The sequence below is a fragment of the Siphateles boraxobius genome, unplaced genomic scaffold, assembly GCF_051911475.1.
Source record: "Siphateles boraxobius isolate OS27281-9 unplaced genomic scaffold, OSU_SipBor_1 204, whole genome shotgun sequence".
In the NCBI taxonomy this organism is placed as follows: Eukaryota; Metazoa; Chordata; class Actinopteri; order Cypriniformes; family Leuciscidae; genus Siphateles; species Siphateles boraxobius.
This window is the reverse complement of record NW_027508816.1, coordinates 4,727,070-4,745,000: the sequence shown is the minus strand read 5'-3', so window position 1 is coordinate 4,745,000 and position 17,931 is coordinate 4,727,070. Positions and strand designations below refer to the sequence as shown.

Genomic DNA, 17,931 nt, shown 5'->3' with positions numbered 1-17,931 from the left:
TCTACACAATTGAGTCTGGCAGCTTCCTAATTGAAATCTACGGTTAAATTAAGTTCTCTGTTCATCTCGCTTTTTCAATTCCAATTTGGTGTCAGTGACTATTTGTGCTGTCATGTTTTGTATACAATAAATCATACTCAGTGCGTTTCCTGATCATTTATGTGTCCTGCCGTCAGCGATTCAGGCAAATCAAATCTGAGATTCACTTAACATCCTGGACATGCTGATGTCACGCTTTAACCACATGCACTTCATTATTAATAATAATAATAATCTCTGAGACAAAAAGTGTATATATGAAAGCAATTTCAATTTAGCACAGTAATTCATTGCAAATGACAAACTACACTCCCAGTCAAAAGTTTTTGGATCGGTAAGATTTTTTCAGGTTTTTAAAAGAAGTCTCTTCAGCTCATCAAGGATGCATTTATTTGATTAAAAATACAATAAAAACAGTAATATTGTGAAATATTATTACAATTTAAAACGTCTGTTTTCTACGTATATAAAGAGTTTTTAGCATCATTACTCCAGTCGTCAGTGTCACATGATCCTTCAGAAATCATCCTAATATGATGATTTGATTTTTTTGAGCATCAATGATGCTAATGAAGTAAAGAAGTAATGATGATGAAAATTCAGCTTTGATCACAGCAATAAATTACATTTTAAAATTTATAAAAATAGAAAACGGTGATTTTAAGTTGTCATAATATTTAACAATAGTTTTTTTTTCAAACACCGATCCGAAAGCTTTTCCTGGTAGTGTGTGTGCAGAGTGATAACGCAGCTGACTTTCACAGAGGATAGAAAGCATTGTTCAGGCAGTCGGAGTAGATGTCACTGAAGTCACACTCGAAGTCTCCATCATCTGGGCCGTGTGTGAGCGGCTCCACGTCTTCATCCGAGGTCGAGGGGTGTGTGAGGATGATCCGGGGAATCTGGCGAAGTGAGTCGAGAGCAAAGAAGATTTTACACAGCTGTCAGGAACTGGCATTTCAAATTAGCCATGTTTACTTTGTGCTTTCCTGCTAAAGATATGCGATCTGTTTCTTAAGCATGTCTCAGGTAGAACAAAAACTGTTCACACTTTGTATTAGGTGTCTTTGCTATGCGTAGGCCTAGATGAAAAAAAATGTAAGGAACAATGCACTTATTGTGTTGCAAAACACTTGTGCTGCTATTGAGCTGAATACGGGTACGGTGAGGACAGGTTTGCTGGGTTAAAGAGTCAACAGTTTAACTATGTAATTACAGAAATGAATCGCACCTGTACATGCAGGTATTTTTAAATTAAATATAAGTACAATGTAAAAACATGTAGCCTTTGTACACAATAAGTGCGTTGTATGATGTCACCACATGGACACTTCAATCGGACCCAGACATCATTTCACATTGGCAGTATTTTCTGTTTTCTCTACTATATAATAGCAGAACTGAGGGGGAAATAATAAAATAAAGTATTGGTAACACTATATTTTGATGGTCCACTTTAAACATTCTACTGACTATAAGTAACTTTGCAACTACATGTCAACTTATTCTACTAACCCAAACAGTCTACTAATACTCCAGTGAGAGTTATTTGTCATGTATTTGCAAAGTTACTAGTTAGTAGAATGTCTAAGGTTGACTTTCAAAGTAAGTGTAACTTATCAATTAACTTCTATTACCTATAGAAGTGCACGTCACTATTTGTTTTTTCATTCATGTGGACTCGCATGAGATCGCAGCAATTAGCAAATGACAGCAGTCTAATGATACAATCAATTCCCGATGGACAAAACAAGTCCGCTCTACATTTCTGTAGTTTGACAAGATATTTCATGCCGATTTATGTCAATAATCGGGAAGAAACGATCACAGCTTCTGTTTCACGCCAACTTCAAAACAAAATAAATTGATAAGCACAATTATAAATGTCCTGGAAAACAAGATGAGATCTGTGATCTCTACATTTGTGAATGGAAAGATAGGAATTTGTCAGATAGGACAAAGTTTGTTTAGAATTGATTACAGTTTCTATTTTCTTCTATTGTAATGTTCTCTTTGAGTCTATAAAGTATCAGATATTTATTTCTTCACAGAGACTGAATGACAGGACAACATGACGGGGACGTGTTCATTATGCATCAGAATGAAGGACAGAATGTTGATCAAATGCATTCCTGAGATTTCACTGTTAAAACGCTTACTGTCCTCCACACGTACCGTCATGGTGTTTTTCACAATCTGTAGGGCATTGTTTTTGAAGGTCTCCATGTCTTTCATTGGCCGTAAGTCCTGTACTGTTTCATTCTGACAAAATAACATGAAGAGCATCAAGAGAAAAACAGGAAAATGAACATTACGGTTTCCAAAACCATGAGTATTGTTTCAACAATCATCAAATCTAGTGCTTCAATAGCTCTAATTGAGGAGCTGTTTACACGACACCGTTTTCAACTAAAAATTTTAAACTTTTATGCGTTTTGGCTGATCGTTTAGACGACAACAGCGTTTTGGGTGCCTGAAAACGCAAACTTTAGAAAACTGGTTTCAAAGTGCATGTTCTTGAACGCGGTCTCTGTGTAAACAACAAAAACGTGAATCTCTGAAGACGATGACATCATGCACATGCGTATCACGTGTTCAGTCTACAGTGTTTCATCGCCATCTACTGGCCTGGCAGCAGAATACAGCGTTTACAGTCGTTTTTGTGGATCCGTGTGAATGGGGATCGTTTTGACGATCGTCTGTATGAGGAAAACTCAGGAAAAACTTCTCAGTTTTTAAGGAAATCGTTGTCGTGTAAACGTACCTTGAGTCTAATTCCATTTCAGATCATTTTATTGCTTTAATTCCTCTGTGGAATATAATAGAATTATATAAACATCTCTCCAGCCTACCGGTCCGTTTCCGTTGCAGGCCGAAGCTTCTGTCCGGTTGGTCATTGGGCTGCAGTCCGGCGTGGGATCAGTGGAGGATTGTGGGCCGGCTGATCTGTTATTGCTCACAGGAACATCCCACTCTTGGCTGATCTGCAGGTCGGTCTCCATGCCGTCGGACCTGTCGTTTGCTCGCGGCTCCGTGGACACGCATCTCTCTCGTAACACTTTCATCTTGATACAACTCCCAGCATTCCTCAGGACGCTGACCGCGTCATGATGGCTGACCTCCAGCATGTCCAGGCCATTGACCTGGAGGCACAAATCAGAAATGAAATGCAGTGAGTCGATGCACTTTTAAAAATTCTGGGTTGTTTCAATCCAACTTTGGGTCAAAATGGACAAACTCAGCAAGTGGGTTAAATTTTTAAATTACATTTTTAGCCCAACGTTTGGGTTTTTCCATATTTGACCCAAAAACACAGCATTTGTTAGAGTGTGGAAAGAGGACGAACAGGTGACAAATGCAACGAAATTCAAACAATGAGGAAATGCCCACCATTTATATGAGGAAATGACCTGGGACCTTCAAGAGGATGTGTGTTATTTCCACACCAAAGAGTATTGTGGAGAAAATGAATGTTTTCAGACAGGTTTTCCAACGGTTTGCCCACCTGCCATTTGTAGGAAAAAAAAAAAACAGGCTGAGCCAGTTAAGGTTTTGCTGGTCAGCTGTGGGTGTCATCCCACTTTTGAAAGAAACCTCTAAACCCCAGAATTCTCCTTCTATTATAGTATATGTCTATAGCCGTTCTGATTGCTCAACCTTGCCGATCCGGATATGATTTCATTTTCCACTAAAGCTGATACTCAGGGTTTGAAATTTACACCCTCCAAATGTGGGTAAAAATTAACTGTGGTGGGTTACGCTGTCAGATCACGAGCCAGTTTGGAGTTACTTATTATGTTTACTCACTTTGCTCGTGAAGTTTGTGTAGCCAAATCTGCCATTCAGATTTCATTATGATATATTAAATTTCAATTTAATTTATTTATAAAGCACATTTAAAATCAACCTTGGTTAGCCAAAGTGCTGTACAGTAGAGTAGGAACTAAACAAGGCAAAAACAACAAATACAAATAAATAAAATTAATAAAAACATACAAGTTATGGTACACTGAATGCACTAGGAAAAAAAAATAGTTTTCAGCAGAGATTTGAATTCAGCTAGTTTGGAAGCTGATTTAATATGCAATGGTTGGGTGTTCCAGAGCTTAGGGCCGACTACTGCAAAAGCACAATCGCCTCTACATTTTAAGCAAGACCGTGGGACAGCCAAGCGATGTTGGTCTCTTGATCTGAGTGATCTGAATGAATGATGAGTAGTAATTAAATCAGAAACGTATTTGGGGGCCAGGTTGTGGAGCGATTTGTAGACAAATAATACAATTTTAAAATCGATTCTGAATCGGACTGGTAGCCAGTGCAGAGAACGTAGAATTGGAGTGATATGATCTCGTTTTCGGCTGCCAGTGGGCAAACGGGCAGCCGCGTTTTGGACCATCTGAAGACGTGAGATAGCAGCGAGAGGTAACCCGACATATAATGAGTTCCAATAGTCGAGACGTGTTGAAATAAAAGCGTGAATAATTGTTTCAAAACTATTCCTATTTAAAAATGGCTTGACTTTGGCCAACCGGCGTAAGTGGAAAAAACTGGCTCTGACTGTGGCATTTATTTGTTTGTTCAGTTTAAGACTACTGTCAAGATAGGCGTCGTCCATTTTTTTTTACAGTCTATGACTTAAAAACACACTTCACTACGCAACAAATAACGGCGCGCTTGTTCATTTGCATTGAAGTAATAGCGAAGATTAAAAAGCATTTGCTTAACAGACAAGACATTGTTATTTTCCAACACCCTACATTTTTTTATGTTCTTTTTACTGTATTGATCTGTCCATCTAAAACACATTTTTGTTGATGAGGATGAAAGAGGAAGAGAGGAGATGTTGGATGACAGGATTTTGTTTGAATAAGAAATGAATGTATGAAATACAAATTTTAATATATATACAGTATATATGCCGTGACGTAGTTAATCTGGTTCATTTCTTTTCTTTTTTTGGCTAGTAGAAGTTCTGAAAGGCCGTTAACTTAAAAATGTAGTAGCCAAATTGGCAGGCGAGTGAAAAAGTTAATTTCAAACCCTGCTGATAATATAATACAAATAGGGTGAGTCATTGCCTTTGGGAACGCAAGAGTTTACAGACCGTATGAGATGTAAATAGCAACTGCTTTATATGGCGGATGATCAGATATTTATTTTAATGTGTGTTTACCTAGTTCAAATAGCGCACTTGGCCTGCTATACAGAGAACAGACAAGTGACCAATCCTGAGTGGCGATGTCACTACATACATACAGTACATACAGTCAACCGCACTGAGGATTCTGGGCCGAGAACCAAGCTCAAGTGGAAATATAACTGGAACCGCTCCTCACCGTTCGGCTTGACAGGAAAAACAGCTCATGTTTTTTTCCTTCCTTCGACTGCTGCCTGTCACATCTCAGGATAGTCACTAGACTGCGATTGTGTGTTGAAAATACCACAGAGCCACAGCATCAACCATTGTAAGGGGGAAAAACCTATGAATTTTGACTTTTAGTTGTCACTGCAAATTAAATCTAGGATTAGAGAATTACCTGAACATGTCAGATGCAGCACAACTCATGCTTGAGGAATGAGAGCTTTTAATTGAACTACTCTGAGAAGTTGTTTTAAATAACTAATTTTAGTGTCAGTTTCCCTTCTGACAACCTTAAAAAGTATTCAAATCCATTTTGTCTTAACTTTTAAACGCTGTATATATTGTTTTAGCATGTAACAAACTTCTTTGTGAATGTTTTGCTTAAAAATGTGTTTGCTATCTTAAAAATGTGTTTGTTTCTTATGCTTTATGCTTTATATTTTATCTAATGCAATAACATCAATACGATTTGAATTGTGACTTGCATATCTAAATACTTTTCCCCCACAGTGCTCTTGCTTTAAGGCTCATGGGGTCACAGCTTCTGTGTAATGATGCCCTCCAATGGCCATCAGAGAAACAACTATAACCGGGTCAGCAGGAGAAACACACATACAGTCAAAGTGCATTCTTATCTTTCATTGTTCAAAGGCTGTTTGTCCAATCAAGCTCTACTGTATTTTGCCCAAAATTCATGTGTAATTTGGTGGAAACAAAAAATTATCTACTTGCAATGATAAACATGGTTTGTACTGAACACAAAGTGTGATTGGATTAATTATTTCTTGCCGTATGCAAGAGACTAGAATTTTAGATCCATTCTTGATTATTTTGATACCATGGCAACTAATACTAGCCAAACTTATTGAAGACAAGTAAACAGTAATAAAATAAGAACTAAGAAACTAATAACAAGAAATGTGACCAATAAATTGAATAAAACAAAGATACTGTGTAACGTCTTGTCAGGCAGGAAGATGACGCGAGGCAAAGCGGACCTAATTTGAAGCAATTACTTTAATTAACAAAATACAAAACAAAAAAGTATAATCCACGAAGGGAAAATAAGCACAGCAGTGTGCACTAAACACAACCAACACCAGACAAATTCAAACTTTACAGCACGTTTAGATGAAAACAATGTACTTAAAAAAAGGGAAACGCTTTTCATTTGCGTTTTTCACGTACAGATGACAACGTTGTCAAAACGATCCCTGTTCACAAAGAACTGCTAAAACTAATACTAGCCAAACTTATTAAAGACAAGTAAGCCATAATAAAATAAGAACTAAGAAACTAATTACAGTAAAATGCTGTATTTTTCATGCCAGGCCTGTAGGTGGCGATGTCACTTTGTAAACAAACACTATGCATTGTTCACAAATTCACGTTTTTGTAGTTTACACAGAGACAATAACGTTTTTTTCAAAACCCCTTATCAAAAGTTTGCGTTTTCAGCTGACGCTGGTATGATAATGACAACATGGCGGATGTAGGACATCCAAATTTCATTCATACTACCCATATATTCATACTATATAAAGCATACTTTTTAACAATCGGGATGTAAATTCAAATTCAAATGTAGTACCTACTTCAACTGTACGTGATTTCGGACTCAGCGTAAATGTCCATGAAAATGAAATTTGTTCTAGTTTAATATGCATGCAGAGACAAGTTTAAGTCAGCCACTGATAAAATCACACAATCAGCAGTTAATGTTTGTACCTTTAAAGTATCAAGTATCCCCAGTTGTAACCATGCTCTCCAATTAGTCATTAAATCAATGTATCGTTAACTGTACATACATTATGATACACTTATTTTACCTCCAACACTCTGTCCCCAACATGAAGCCCGGCTTTCTCCGCTGGTCCGCCTTTAGACATTCTGGAGATGAAAATACCCTGACGTGAAGAAAACAAATCAATCAGCAAACAGAAGGAATTAACTAGCTGTGGGGGAAGCAAATCAGGCACAGTCATATCATCAGCCGAATTACTGTCTGGATGCGCATTAGTATTCCAGTCCATGTGTATATTTTATCATAAATAGACCCAAAGGAGTATGGTAGTAATAGTGTGTAAAGAGATTCAGGCGTTGTGGCTACAGGAAGATAAGGCCTACCTCATCGTTCTCTTTGTACGGCAAAGAGCCTTTCCCTCCCGCAATACAGATTCCCATTCCTCCTCTCTGTCCGTTCACTTTAATCTGTAGCTGGAGGAATAGAAAACACCATCATACAAATAGTCAAACTCCTAAAACTAAATTATAGAGTCAATTAGAGCAGAATCGCCTACCTCATATACTATTGCAATGAGAATCTAACATACAGTTGATATAAAAGGTCTACACACGCGTTAAAACAGCTGGTTTATGTGATCTAAAAAAAATAATTTTAGAATTTTTGCTCATTTAATATTATAACCTATAATATTATTGTAACCTTTGCAATGCCACTAAAAACTATAGATAAAAAAATAAAAAGCATGGGATAAATAACTGCATAAGTGTACATGTCAAGTTCCAGTTGCAATAAAGATGAGAACGGATCTATTCGCAGCAGTGTGTACCTTTATTTAAACACAAGATGGTATAAGTCCAAGAACTCCTGCATGAGCCTCTCTAGGGATTGTTCACCTTGCGAGATGAGGACGATACAAACTACTGCTAAGTCCATATTTTAAGGTAAATTCTTCTGTCACATTACGGTTGCAATAAAATTAAAGGATCTATATGCAGCAGTGTGGATCTTTAATTACCAAAATGCAAAACACTGAAAACACCATGAAGCAAAACACTTGTTATACACATGACGTTGCAATACACATTACATTGTTATACACATGACGTTGTTTTACACATGACGTTAGCCAGGGTATTGGAGGACTGAGGCAAAGGAGGAGCGACCAGGGACCAAGCGAGGTGCAACTGGAGGGAAGGAGGAGCCCACCGGAGCCGAAGGGGTGGAGGAACAAAGCGCAGCTGAAGACCCGGAAGTCCGTTGCGCAGACAGACCGATGACTGTCCAAGCCGGAGCCAGAAGGACGAGGAAGCCTAGTGGGGCCGTAGGGATGACAGTCCTGGGTGGAGCAGGGGGAGGGAGGAGCCGAGGCGGAGAGTCTGCTCAACAGGCCGAGGTGGAATTATGGGCCTGGAAGTTCGAGGTGGAGCTCGGGAGTCGACATGGCTGAAATGGCGAGCTAACAGTCCAAGGCGGATCCACGATGTGATGGACAGGCTGAGTGGGAGCAGACGAAGGGCTGATGTGAGATAGTGAGAAGAGGACTGGAGGACTGGGCAGTGCAGGAAAGGGTTAACAAAATGGCCAATACCAGAACCTTCAGAAACAATTCACTAGATTTACTCGGACTTGGTAAAGGAGGAGGGAGTGGGAGGAATGAGATGGTAAACAAACGCTAACAATTCGGTGCTGGTTAATGAAGCAGGTTCAGTGCATGGCGTAACAGGCATGGGTAATTCCTCAAAAATAATCAGCACAAAATCCTCTGCCGTAGTAGAGCGGGTAGGACTCCAGTTCATCCCCTCATACTCCACTTGTTATCCCTCTTGAATGGTTGATGTTGCCGGCTCACACACCTGATCAGACGTTACGTCAGGCTCCGGGACAATATATGGCTCAGTCCTTGTCACTAACGCTGTTCTCGGGCGGGCTCTGGTTCCATGTCTGCGGTGGGCTCGGGGCTTGAAGATCACTGGGGTGCTGTTATCCTCCTCACTCTCGCAGATGGTGAAGGGGAAAACCTTGTAGAGGGACTGTTCACCCTGCGAGAGGAGGAGGATACAAACTGCTGCTAGATCCATATTTTAAGGTCAGTTCTTCTGTCACGTTCCGCTTGTAATAAAAACTAAAGGATGTATTTGCAGCAGCGTGGATCTTAAATTAACAAAATGTAAAACACTGAGGACACTATGAAATAAAACATCCGCTACACACACGACGAGAACTGGCAATGAACAGACAGAAACCCAGAGCTTAAATACACAGACAACGAAATGAACAACAGGTGCAAACGATAATGAAACAATGAGAAGTAACAGAAACACAGGAAAAAGAGCTAAACGCGTGCAATGCAAGTTTTGCGTTCCCTCGCAAAGTTATTTGCGTTCCCACGCAAAACCTGTTGTGAGCTCGGACAGACACTTCCTGTTTAATGTCCCGCTGGCAGTGCTTCAGAGCTCCGTATGTTACTGGAGCGTTTCATAGTGTTTGAACTTGGACTCAAATATAAAGAAATGCGGTCCGTGCTTAACTCAAGGAACTTCCCGGATCAATATTCTTGAGCTAAACGTTATTAAAACACAAACGACACCTATTTACAATCACTGTAACCTAGACAACGAGCTACTACCCAATTTTCCTCAAAACGAGCTTTATAATATAGGCTAAATGGATCTTTATGTGCAGGCGGCTGAGAGACAAGTCAAGGGACCATCTGCAAAGTGCAATATAACCCAACAAACGACTACAGCATCAACTCATATTCAAAAATACAAAAATAGTCATTAACTTCAATGTTACAAACTGTAGTGCCACCCAATTCAGCTTACACATCAATGGTGACCCACTGGTCATACTACACTGCTTTTGCACATTTTATATTATGAAAAATATTCAATAACTCCACTGTAACACACCAAATTTAGTTCACACATCACTGCTCTAATATTGGTTATACAAAACTTTGTCTTCCAAATGCATAACTGTAAATGTAACTCTTTTATCCAAAGGAAGAGCAAGAACTCATAAGATTGTAAATGTATTTACATTCTTATGAGTTCTTGCTCTTCCCTGGGAATCAAACCTATGACCTTGGTATTGCATGCACCAACGCTCTACTGTTTGAGTTACAGGAAAGCTAGTATGGGAAGTAATTGCACATAAAAAATAAGTAGGCCTATTATTTACACAAAATTATATTGGTACTGTAGGCAGCTAGTTACAATCATAGCTTATGCATTATATTTGCTTGCTGAATTTCGATGGCATTACACATAACAGTGTGAAGTTATTGATTTTATTTCATAAAAAATCATAACAACTATGCTTTTTCTAAATTAAAATAAGTATTGTAGTATAACCAGCAGGAGAGTGGTGATGTGTGAACTGAATTTGGACACAATGTCATAGTGAAGCTATAGAATATGTTTAATAATATAAAATGTGAAGATGGGTTTGGGATTTGAACTTTGCAGACGGCCCCTTATTTGGACTTGTCTCTCGATCGGCTGTTTAGAGATACATTTATATTATGAGGAGAATTAGCTTGTTGTCTAGGTTCCTGTGATTGTAAATAGGTGTCGTTTGTGTTTTAACAACTTTTAGCTCAAGAATATTGATCCGGGAATTTCTAATAGCCTATTTGAAAATTGCCAGCATTTCTTTATATTTGAGTCCAAGTTCAAACACTATGAAACGCTCCATTAAGTACGGAGCTCTGAAGCACTCCCAGCGGAACATTAAACAGGAAGTGTCTGTCCGAGCTCACAACAGGGTTTGCGTGGGAACGCAAATATCTTTGCGAGGGAACGCAAAACTTTTGCGAGGGAACTCAAAAGTTTTGCGAGGGAACGCAAAAGATTTTTAAAAAACAATTCTCCCATCCTAATTTTTTTTCCACCACCACGTCCCTTTAGGGGCTCCGTAGAAAGCTCCTTATATAATTGATATTTGTTTCAATTTTTACATCACAGAAACCAGCTGTTTTAACAGGGGCATGATGACTTGATATCCACTGCAAATCAGGCATATAAATAACAAAGTAATTTAGCTTAAATCACTGAGGTCAGTTTAGATGGTCTTTCTTTAGCAAGAGCAACTTGAAGCTGGTCTTTCTGCTTGCTTTTACAAATGTTCAGAGACGAAGGAGGTGGGTCGGACATAGGTTGTGGAACAGCCTGACTGCTATCACTTTTTAAATCTCTCTTGAAAACCTATTTGATTTCTTCAGCTTTTAAATGATGTTGATGGTCTTATTTATGTGTTATTTAGTTTTCTGTTGTGTTTATCTGACTTGTACAGTATTTTGGTCAGTCCTCAGACTGTTTTAAAATGTGCTTTATAAATAAAAGAAGTACAACTACAACTAAATGACACTAAATGAACTATAATTGTGTATTTTGATTATTACAAAGCCCGTCAGCACTATATTCAACAACAGAAAAAATAGTTTATTATAATATCACTGAAAACATGCCAGATGACATTGATAAGCATTGCACTAAAGTATTCTATGTTGAGTATGATATGTTTAAATAATTAAAGATTCACTCAAAACAAATATGTTAATGTAAATGTAAGTTTGGGAGCAGCGTAATCATTCAGTCCTTTCAGTCGTCATCACGAGGGTATATAAGCAGCAGACATTGAGCCGGCATCCCTCCATCCTGATTTTATTCTTTCTCATTCTATTCAAAAGCATATTATCTTGGAACATTAACTCGAAGCTCGAGCCGAATCTCAGGATCAAGCCCCCAGCTATTTCATTAGAATGAAATAAAATAGTGTGAATTTAAGTTATTAAAAGTAACTGTAACAAATTTCAGGGAAAAAAGAGGTGGACGTTAAATGTAACTTTAATCGTAAAATAAATATAAACGACAAAATGAAAGGAGCGGTAGTGGCCGACTGCGCCATATAAGCATTATAAAATCAGCCATGTTAAATATCCCGGGCTCTCAGCGCCGACTGCTTCATACCACGGTAACGTTAATAAAACTTCAATACATTAGCTCATTCATGAACATGATTCCCGTCGGATTGCTTTCCATCGGCTGTGGAGGTGAAAGCAACAAATCCCATGATTCCACGTTCATCCTTGCCATCATAAAGCTAGACCTGTGTTGTTGTTTTGAATAAGCGGCCTCTAGCAGCGACGCTTACACACTGTGCCTTTAAGACTGGATATGCAGGTGAACCCCTGAAATTAAATTTAAGTGAGCTTGTGCTAAATGAGTGTCTCCTACTCTGTGATTCAGCCTCATCCAATCCTCCAATAGCTTAGTCTGACATGGCATTGACATATTAAATGTTTAATAGAAGTCTTTCATTTTGTCCCAATACTATGAATGTGTTTCTATGTGGATGTACACCCCATCATTTACTGATTCACGAGTTCACCTCCACCTCCTATTGGTGTTGCTATCCTGATCCCATCTTTATACAGGTAAATCGTGCAGAACAGATGGAACTAGTCGGAATGTCAAATTAGATAATTCTTTTAAATAAATTTGACAGCATACATATTTAATCTATCTGAAGTTAATAGAAACTTATTGCCCCAATACACACCACAAAGTTTTGAGATTGAAAGGTGCATGTAAATGTGGGAATGATTCTGTGTGTGCTGAACCGTTTGGTTCAAATCTGTTCTGCATGATTTATAAAGGTGGGATCCAGATTTTTGAGCCAAATGGAATTTGAATTCAACTTCAAGACAAAACAAATGATAATTGAGTTCCATTATTATTGTAGGTGCAAAATTAACTGCTTCCTTTTGGTGAAATCCATTGTTTTGAGGCAAAACGTCATTTAGCCTACGCCATTCGTGTCTTTGCATGCGATGGCCGGGGGAATCCGTCGAAAATTTTAGAAAATATTCATTTGTTAAAACAACACAACACAACTGAACAGTTTTAGCATTTAATGAGATATGCATTATATGTCCATTTAAATGTAAGCTTTTTGTGAAAATGATGTGCGCTAGGAAATTGTGTTGCAGATGTGGCGCGTTAAGGTGCAGTTTAGCCTTGCTGTGTCCAATGATGATGGTTTACATTCATTTGTTTCTATAAGCTACGGAATACATGCAAGACGGAAATGATGCAGGATTTATGATATTCTTCCTATATTCTAAGTTATATTTCTATAAAATCCTGTAATAGTGGCAGTATAAGCGCTAATACTGTATGTTCTTGCTTCGGTTCATAGTTCAAAGGCATTGCAGTAATTATTATAATAAAGTTTTATCATAAGTAACAGTTATTCCAATTTGGGGTTGGGTTTTTCAAATTGTTATCAAAAAGGTAACAATTAAACGCCATTTTCCATAACCCACTGGCAATTGCAAAAAGTGATACATATATCAACAGTGTAATGTAATTGTTATCGCAAATTGTTCTGCTGCTTATTCATTGTCTGTCTTCTTACTCTTAATGGCACTTGTGAAATGAGTGATTGGTGGAGACCGGGTCGATCGGACACAGCCAGATGGCCGAACTTCTCTGAGCTGGTGTGGCATTCTGGGTCGTGGGCCGTGTCCCGGTGGAGATGGGTCACCAGGCGTTGAGTTTTGCATCTCTGCAGCTTCCGGTCATGGCCGTTCTCTCCCCACTGAGGCTTTGGTCTGCGTCCCGCTCCCTCCAACTCTGAGAAACGACCCAAACTGTACTGATGGAGAAGATTGTTTGATTGGAGTGTTTTCAAGTGTAAATACCATAGCAAATGAATATGGTATTCATAATATATATTATGACTGAAAATCTTTATCTACTCTGAAAAATCCAGCACTGCTGGTCACCATCATAAGGTATGCTTAACATGGGATGCTGGTTTACTGGTTCCCAGCATGGGAAGTGGGAGTGTTAGTGGAGCACCAGCACCAGCTCAGTGTTGCATGAGAACAGCATGACTATACTGGTCCACCAGCATTATACCAGCTCTAACCAGCATAAACCAGCCTCTAGATCACTTTCTATTGTACCCATGAATTTGTAGGAAGAAAGACAAATCTCAAGGAATAGATGTTCCACAGAAAACATAACAGCATAATGGTGTTTTTTATTTGCTTTGGTACTATTTTCAAAAGGTGTACTTTTTCCAATTTTTTAAGACAAAAATCTAAATTATTCACACTTGTAACACCACTAGTCATTCTCTCAAACCTGATCTCCTGCTTTAATCAGTTATACTGTACATGTTTCTTTTCACATCATAATTTTTTCAAAACAATCCACTTCAGACAAACTGAGTAAAAACTTGTCACTAGGGGCTTTCGTACCGGAGGGACCTTTTCATAGTTCCTAGAACCTTTGGCAGAAGTTACCGGTTTTTGGCATGTTCCCACTGCAGGAACTAGGAACGATTTTGGTTCTAGGAACTCTTTTGGAGGAACTAATTTACTCCTACTTCAGAGTCGGGTCTGAACCAGCACTATAGGAACTACCTATAATTGTTCGTGGATTGGCCGAACGCATGTAGCAAAACACCAGCACCCGCCATTTTTAAAAAGCCATGTAAACACACAGATTATAGCCTATATATTTACTCCTGAAACTAACTCTATGAACATGGAAAACAGTGATAGATGAAGCTCTTCACCTTTACGCTAAGGATAAAATCCAACGCAACTTTGAGGAGACCAAGAGAAACATGATTATGTATTTCTGCTCAGCAACACTGGACATCAACCACACGACAAACGCTAATAACTTTTCATTTCTGTCTACTTTCTATGTATAATAGTTATATCAAGACAGGACTGTTAGAAAGATCGTAAACTAATGAACACGGAGAATGTGAGCATTGGCGTTCTCAGCGCCGTCAAAAAAAAAGTCACAACAGCGAGCGCGGCTCACGTCACTTCAGAGTTCCTACTGGCGAATGCAACCAGGAAAATGTTCATAAGGGAAACACCCTGGAGGCTAGTTCCTAGGACTACCCGGTGCGAAGGCCCCTAATGAGTGTATTTACCAGTGGTGGAGCCCCTACTGAAAAATGTCTGACTGAAGTCGTCCTTGCGATGGAGGTTCGGGTTAAATAACTAGTTCATCCAATGTTTCTTCATCGGATTTGTGCTCGGATTGATATGATAAAATCAATGCCATCGTTACTGTCTTTACAGTGTGAACAATTTCTTTGCCTTAGGACGCCTCCGGAGCTGAAATTCAGTTGGACGTTGCGTTTCCGACATCCTCTGTACGCAGTAGACCAATCACAACAGACAGGGTCATCTGACCAATCAGAGTAGACCAATCACAACAGACAGGGTCATCTGACCAATCAGAGTAGACCAATCACAACAGACATGGTCATCTGACCAATCAGAGTAGACCAATCACAACAGACATGGTCATCTGACCAATCAGAGTAGACCAATCACAACAGATAGGGTCATCTGACCAATCAGAGTAGACCAATCACAACAGACATGGTCATCTGACCAATCAGAGTAGACCAATCACAACAGACAGGGTCAACTGACCAATCAGAGTAGACCAATCACAACAGACAGGGTCATCTGACCAATCAGAGTAGACCAATCACAACAGACAGGGTCATCTGACCAATCAGAGTAGACCAATCACAACAGACAGGGTCATCTGACCAATCAGAGTAGACCAATCACAACAGAAAGGGTCATCTGACCAATCAGAGAAGACCAATCACAACAGACAGGGTCATCTGACCAATCAGAGAAGACCAATCACAACAGACAGGGTCATCTGACCAATCAGAGCAGACCAATCACAACAGACAGGGTCATCTGACCAATCAGATTGGACCAATCACAACAGACAGGGTTATCTGACCAATCAGAGTGGACCAATTACAACATACAGGGTCATCTGACCAATCAGAGAAGACCAATCACAACAGACAGGGTCATCTGACCAATCAGAGAAGACCAATCACAACAGACAGGGTCATCTGACCAATCAGAGTAGACCAATCACAACAGACAGGGTCATCTGACCAATCAGAGAAGACCAATCACAACAGACAGGGTCATCTGACCAATCAGAGCAGACCAATCACAACAGACAGGGTCATCTGACCAATCAGAGTAGACCAATCACAAAAGACTGGGTCATCTGACCAATCAGACTAGAGTAGGCTTGCGGAAAGGAGGGATTTAGAGAGACTGTATCTTTGGACGAATCATATCTGAGTCTTTGAGAAATGAGGTGATGTGCAATGTATATAATGAGAAAATTAAAAAAAAATGTTTTACCTTTTATACATGTAAAACTGTTGTAGGAGACTTCAAAACAAAATTAGGAACTTTTAAAATAGCATTATAGGGGCACTTCAACAAAAAGTTAATTCAGTAGCAAATAATGAAAGATAGACATTACAAAACATCCTTGTTGCTGGAATAAAATGTTACAGTAATACAAGCTAAAGTTGTTGCATTAAGAAAAACACATTACCTAACTTCTATAATAATTACCTATAGTAAAATGTGTGAAGATATAACATGGTTTTGTGCTAGAACAGAGTTTCACACTGTATTATATGACTCTATATCGTAGATGTCCATTCAGAAGAAGGGCGTTGCAGTAATTGTTAAAGACCTGTTGTGAGATTAGTAGCCAACTAAGAGTTTTAAAAATGTACCGCTTGCTTTTAAAAATTGCACCAAAGCAATTAAAAGAAACTGTAATGACTGAATTTTCATTTGCTCAAGCCAAAGATGACAGACATAAACACATTGGTCTTACATCATCAGATGACTCTTCCATCTCTTCTGCATCTTTCTCGGGGCTGGAGCTGCGGCTGGTGGTGACGGGGAACAGACGCTCCTTCCCCGTGACCCAGCGCAGGCCAGGTATCGCCCAGCCGTAGCTGCTGCTTTTCACTGAGGATTTAGCAGCTCTGCACCCCTGTAGATGACACACAGAAGTGACTAAACACGCTCGGCTGCTTGCTTTGCAAAAATCTTACCTTTATAAAAAAGATTTTGCACGCTGCTAGCATGTTTCAACCATCAATAAGCACATTGCTAGCATGTTTTACCATGTTGCTTGCATTATTTAGCATGTTGCTAACCGGTTTTTAACAAGGATTAGCACAATGCTAGCATGTTCCTAACATGACTTTACACTTTGCTATCATTTTTCCACGGGACAAGGGTGTTTTTTACATGGCATAAAACTGAGTTTGCATTTAGAAAATACCACCAGCAAGATAATAAAAGACACCAATATTCAACTAGGTGAGACAATTTTGGTGTTACAAAAATTAAACACGGTTTATACAGCAACTATGGTTTAAAGTCTTCGGTTACTTAATGTGGCTTCAGTTGCCTCAGTCACTTCGATGTTGTGTTGAAATTAAGACATTAGGGGTTGCACTTGGAAACCCCAAACACCTTTGAAACTTCAGAAAAGGCCAATGAGATTTGTCGAGTGAAATTTGCATGCAACTCTCCAGCATTCGGGTATATAGGGAGCGGCGTGCACTCATTCTTTCAGATCTGTTTTTCAGAGCACAACAAGTTTCCTCTGTACACAAGCTCATTTCATTCATCTTTGCAAGAAACTGTTTCGGTTAGTGGAGAAAAAAATACGGCGCATTACAGCAGTCTCTCTAAAAGAGCAAGCGCAGAGAGTTTACCCTGGGCGGTTCAGCTAAAAGAGCTGTACACAAACGGCGAGTGTTTTCACTGGGTGAATCTCTCAAGGACGCCTTTGCACATTGCGTCAGGTGGAGTTCCTGAGTGAGTTTAAAGTTACATCACACACATATTGCGTCACATGACGTTGCGTTGCATGATGCACACGGGATC

The 17,931-nt window shown here is 39.2% G+C and overlaps 1 protein-coding gene across 2 annotated transcripts in view; it reads right to left on the bottom strand.

Annotated features, from left to right (window-relative positions):
- Positions 1-17,931, bottom strand: part of LOC143745531 (uncharacterized) — an 18,333-nt gene extending 402 nt beyond the window's left edge. The window contains exons 1-8 of one of the 2 annotated variants that reach the window (XM_077237658.1): positions 17,760-17,931; positions 16,865-17,026; positions 13,572-13,806; positions 7,529-7,618; positions 7,231-7,308; positions 2,892-3,182; positions 2,215-2,301; positions 796-941 (exon numbers count right to left, since the gene is read on the bottom strand). In XM_077237658.1, the coding sequence (XP_077093773.1) occupies positions 798-941; positions 2,215-2,301; positions 2,892-3,182; positions 7,231-7,308; positions 7,529-7,618; positions 13,572-13,806; positions 16,865-16,896 (957 nt within the window). In that variant the 5' untranslated portion in view covers positions 16,897-17,026; positions 17,760-17,931 and the 3' untranslated portion in view covers positions 796-797. Of the gene's footprint in view, positions 1-795; positions 942-2,214; positions 2,302-2,891; positions 3,183-7,230; positions 7,309-7,528; positions 7,619-13,571; positions 13,812-16,864; positions 17,027-17,759 lie in introns of both variants that reach the window. The other variant, XM_077237659.1, reaches the window with a different exon arrangement.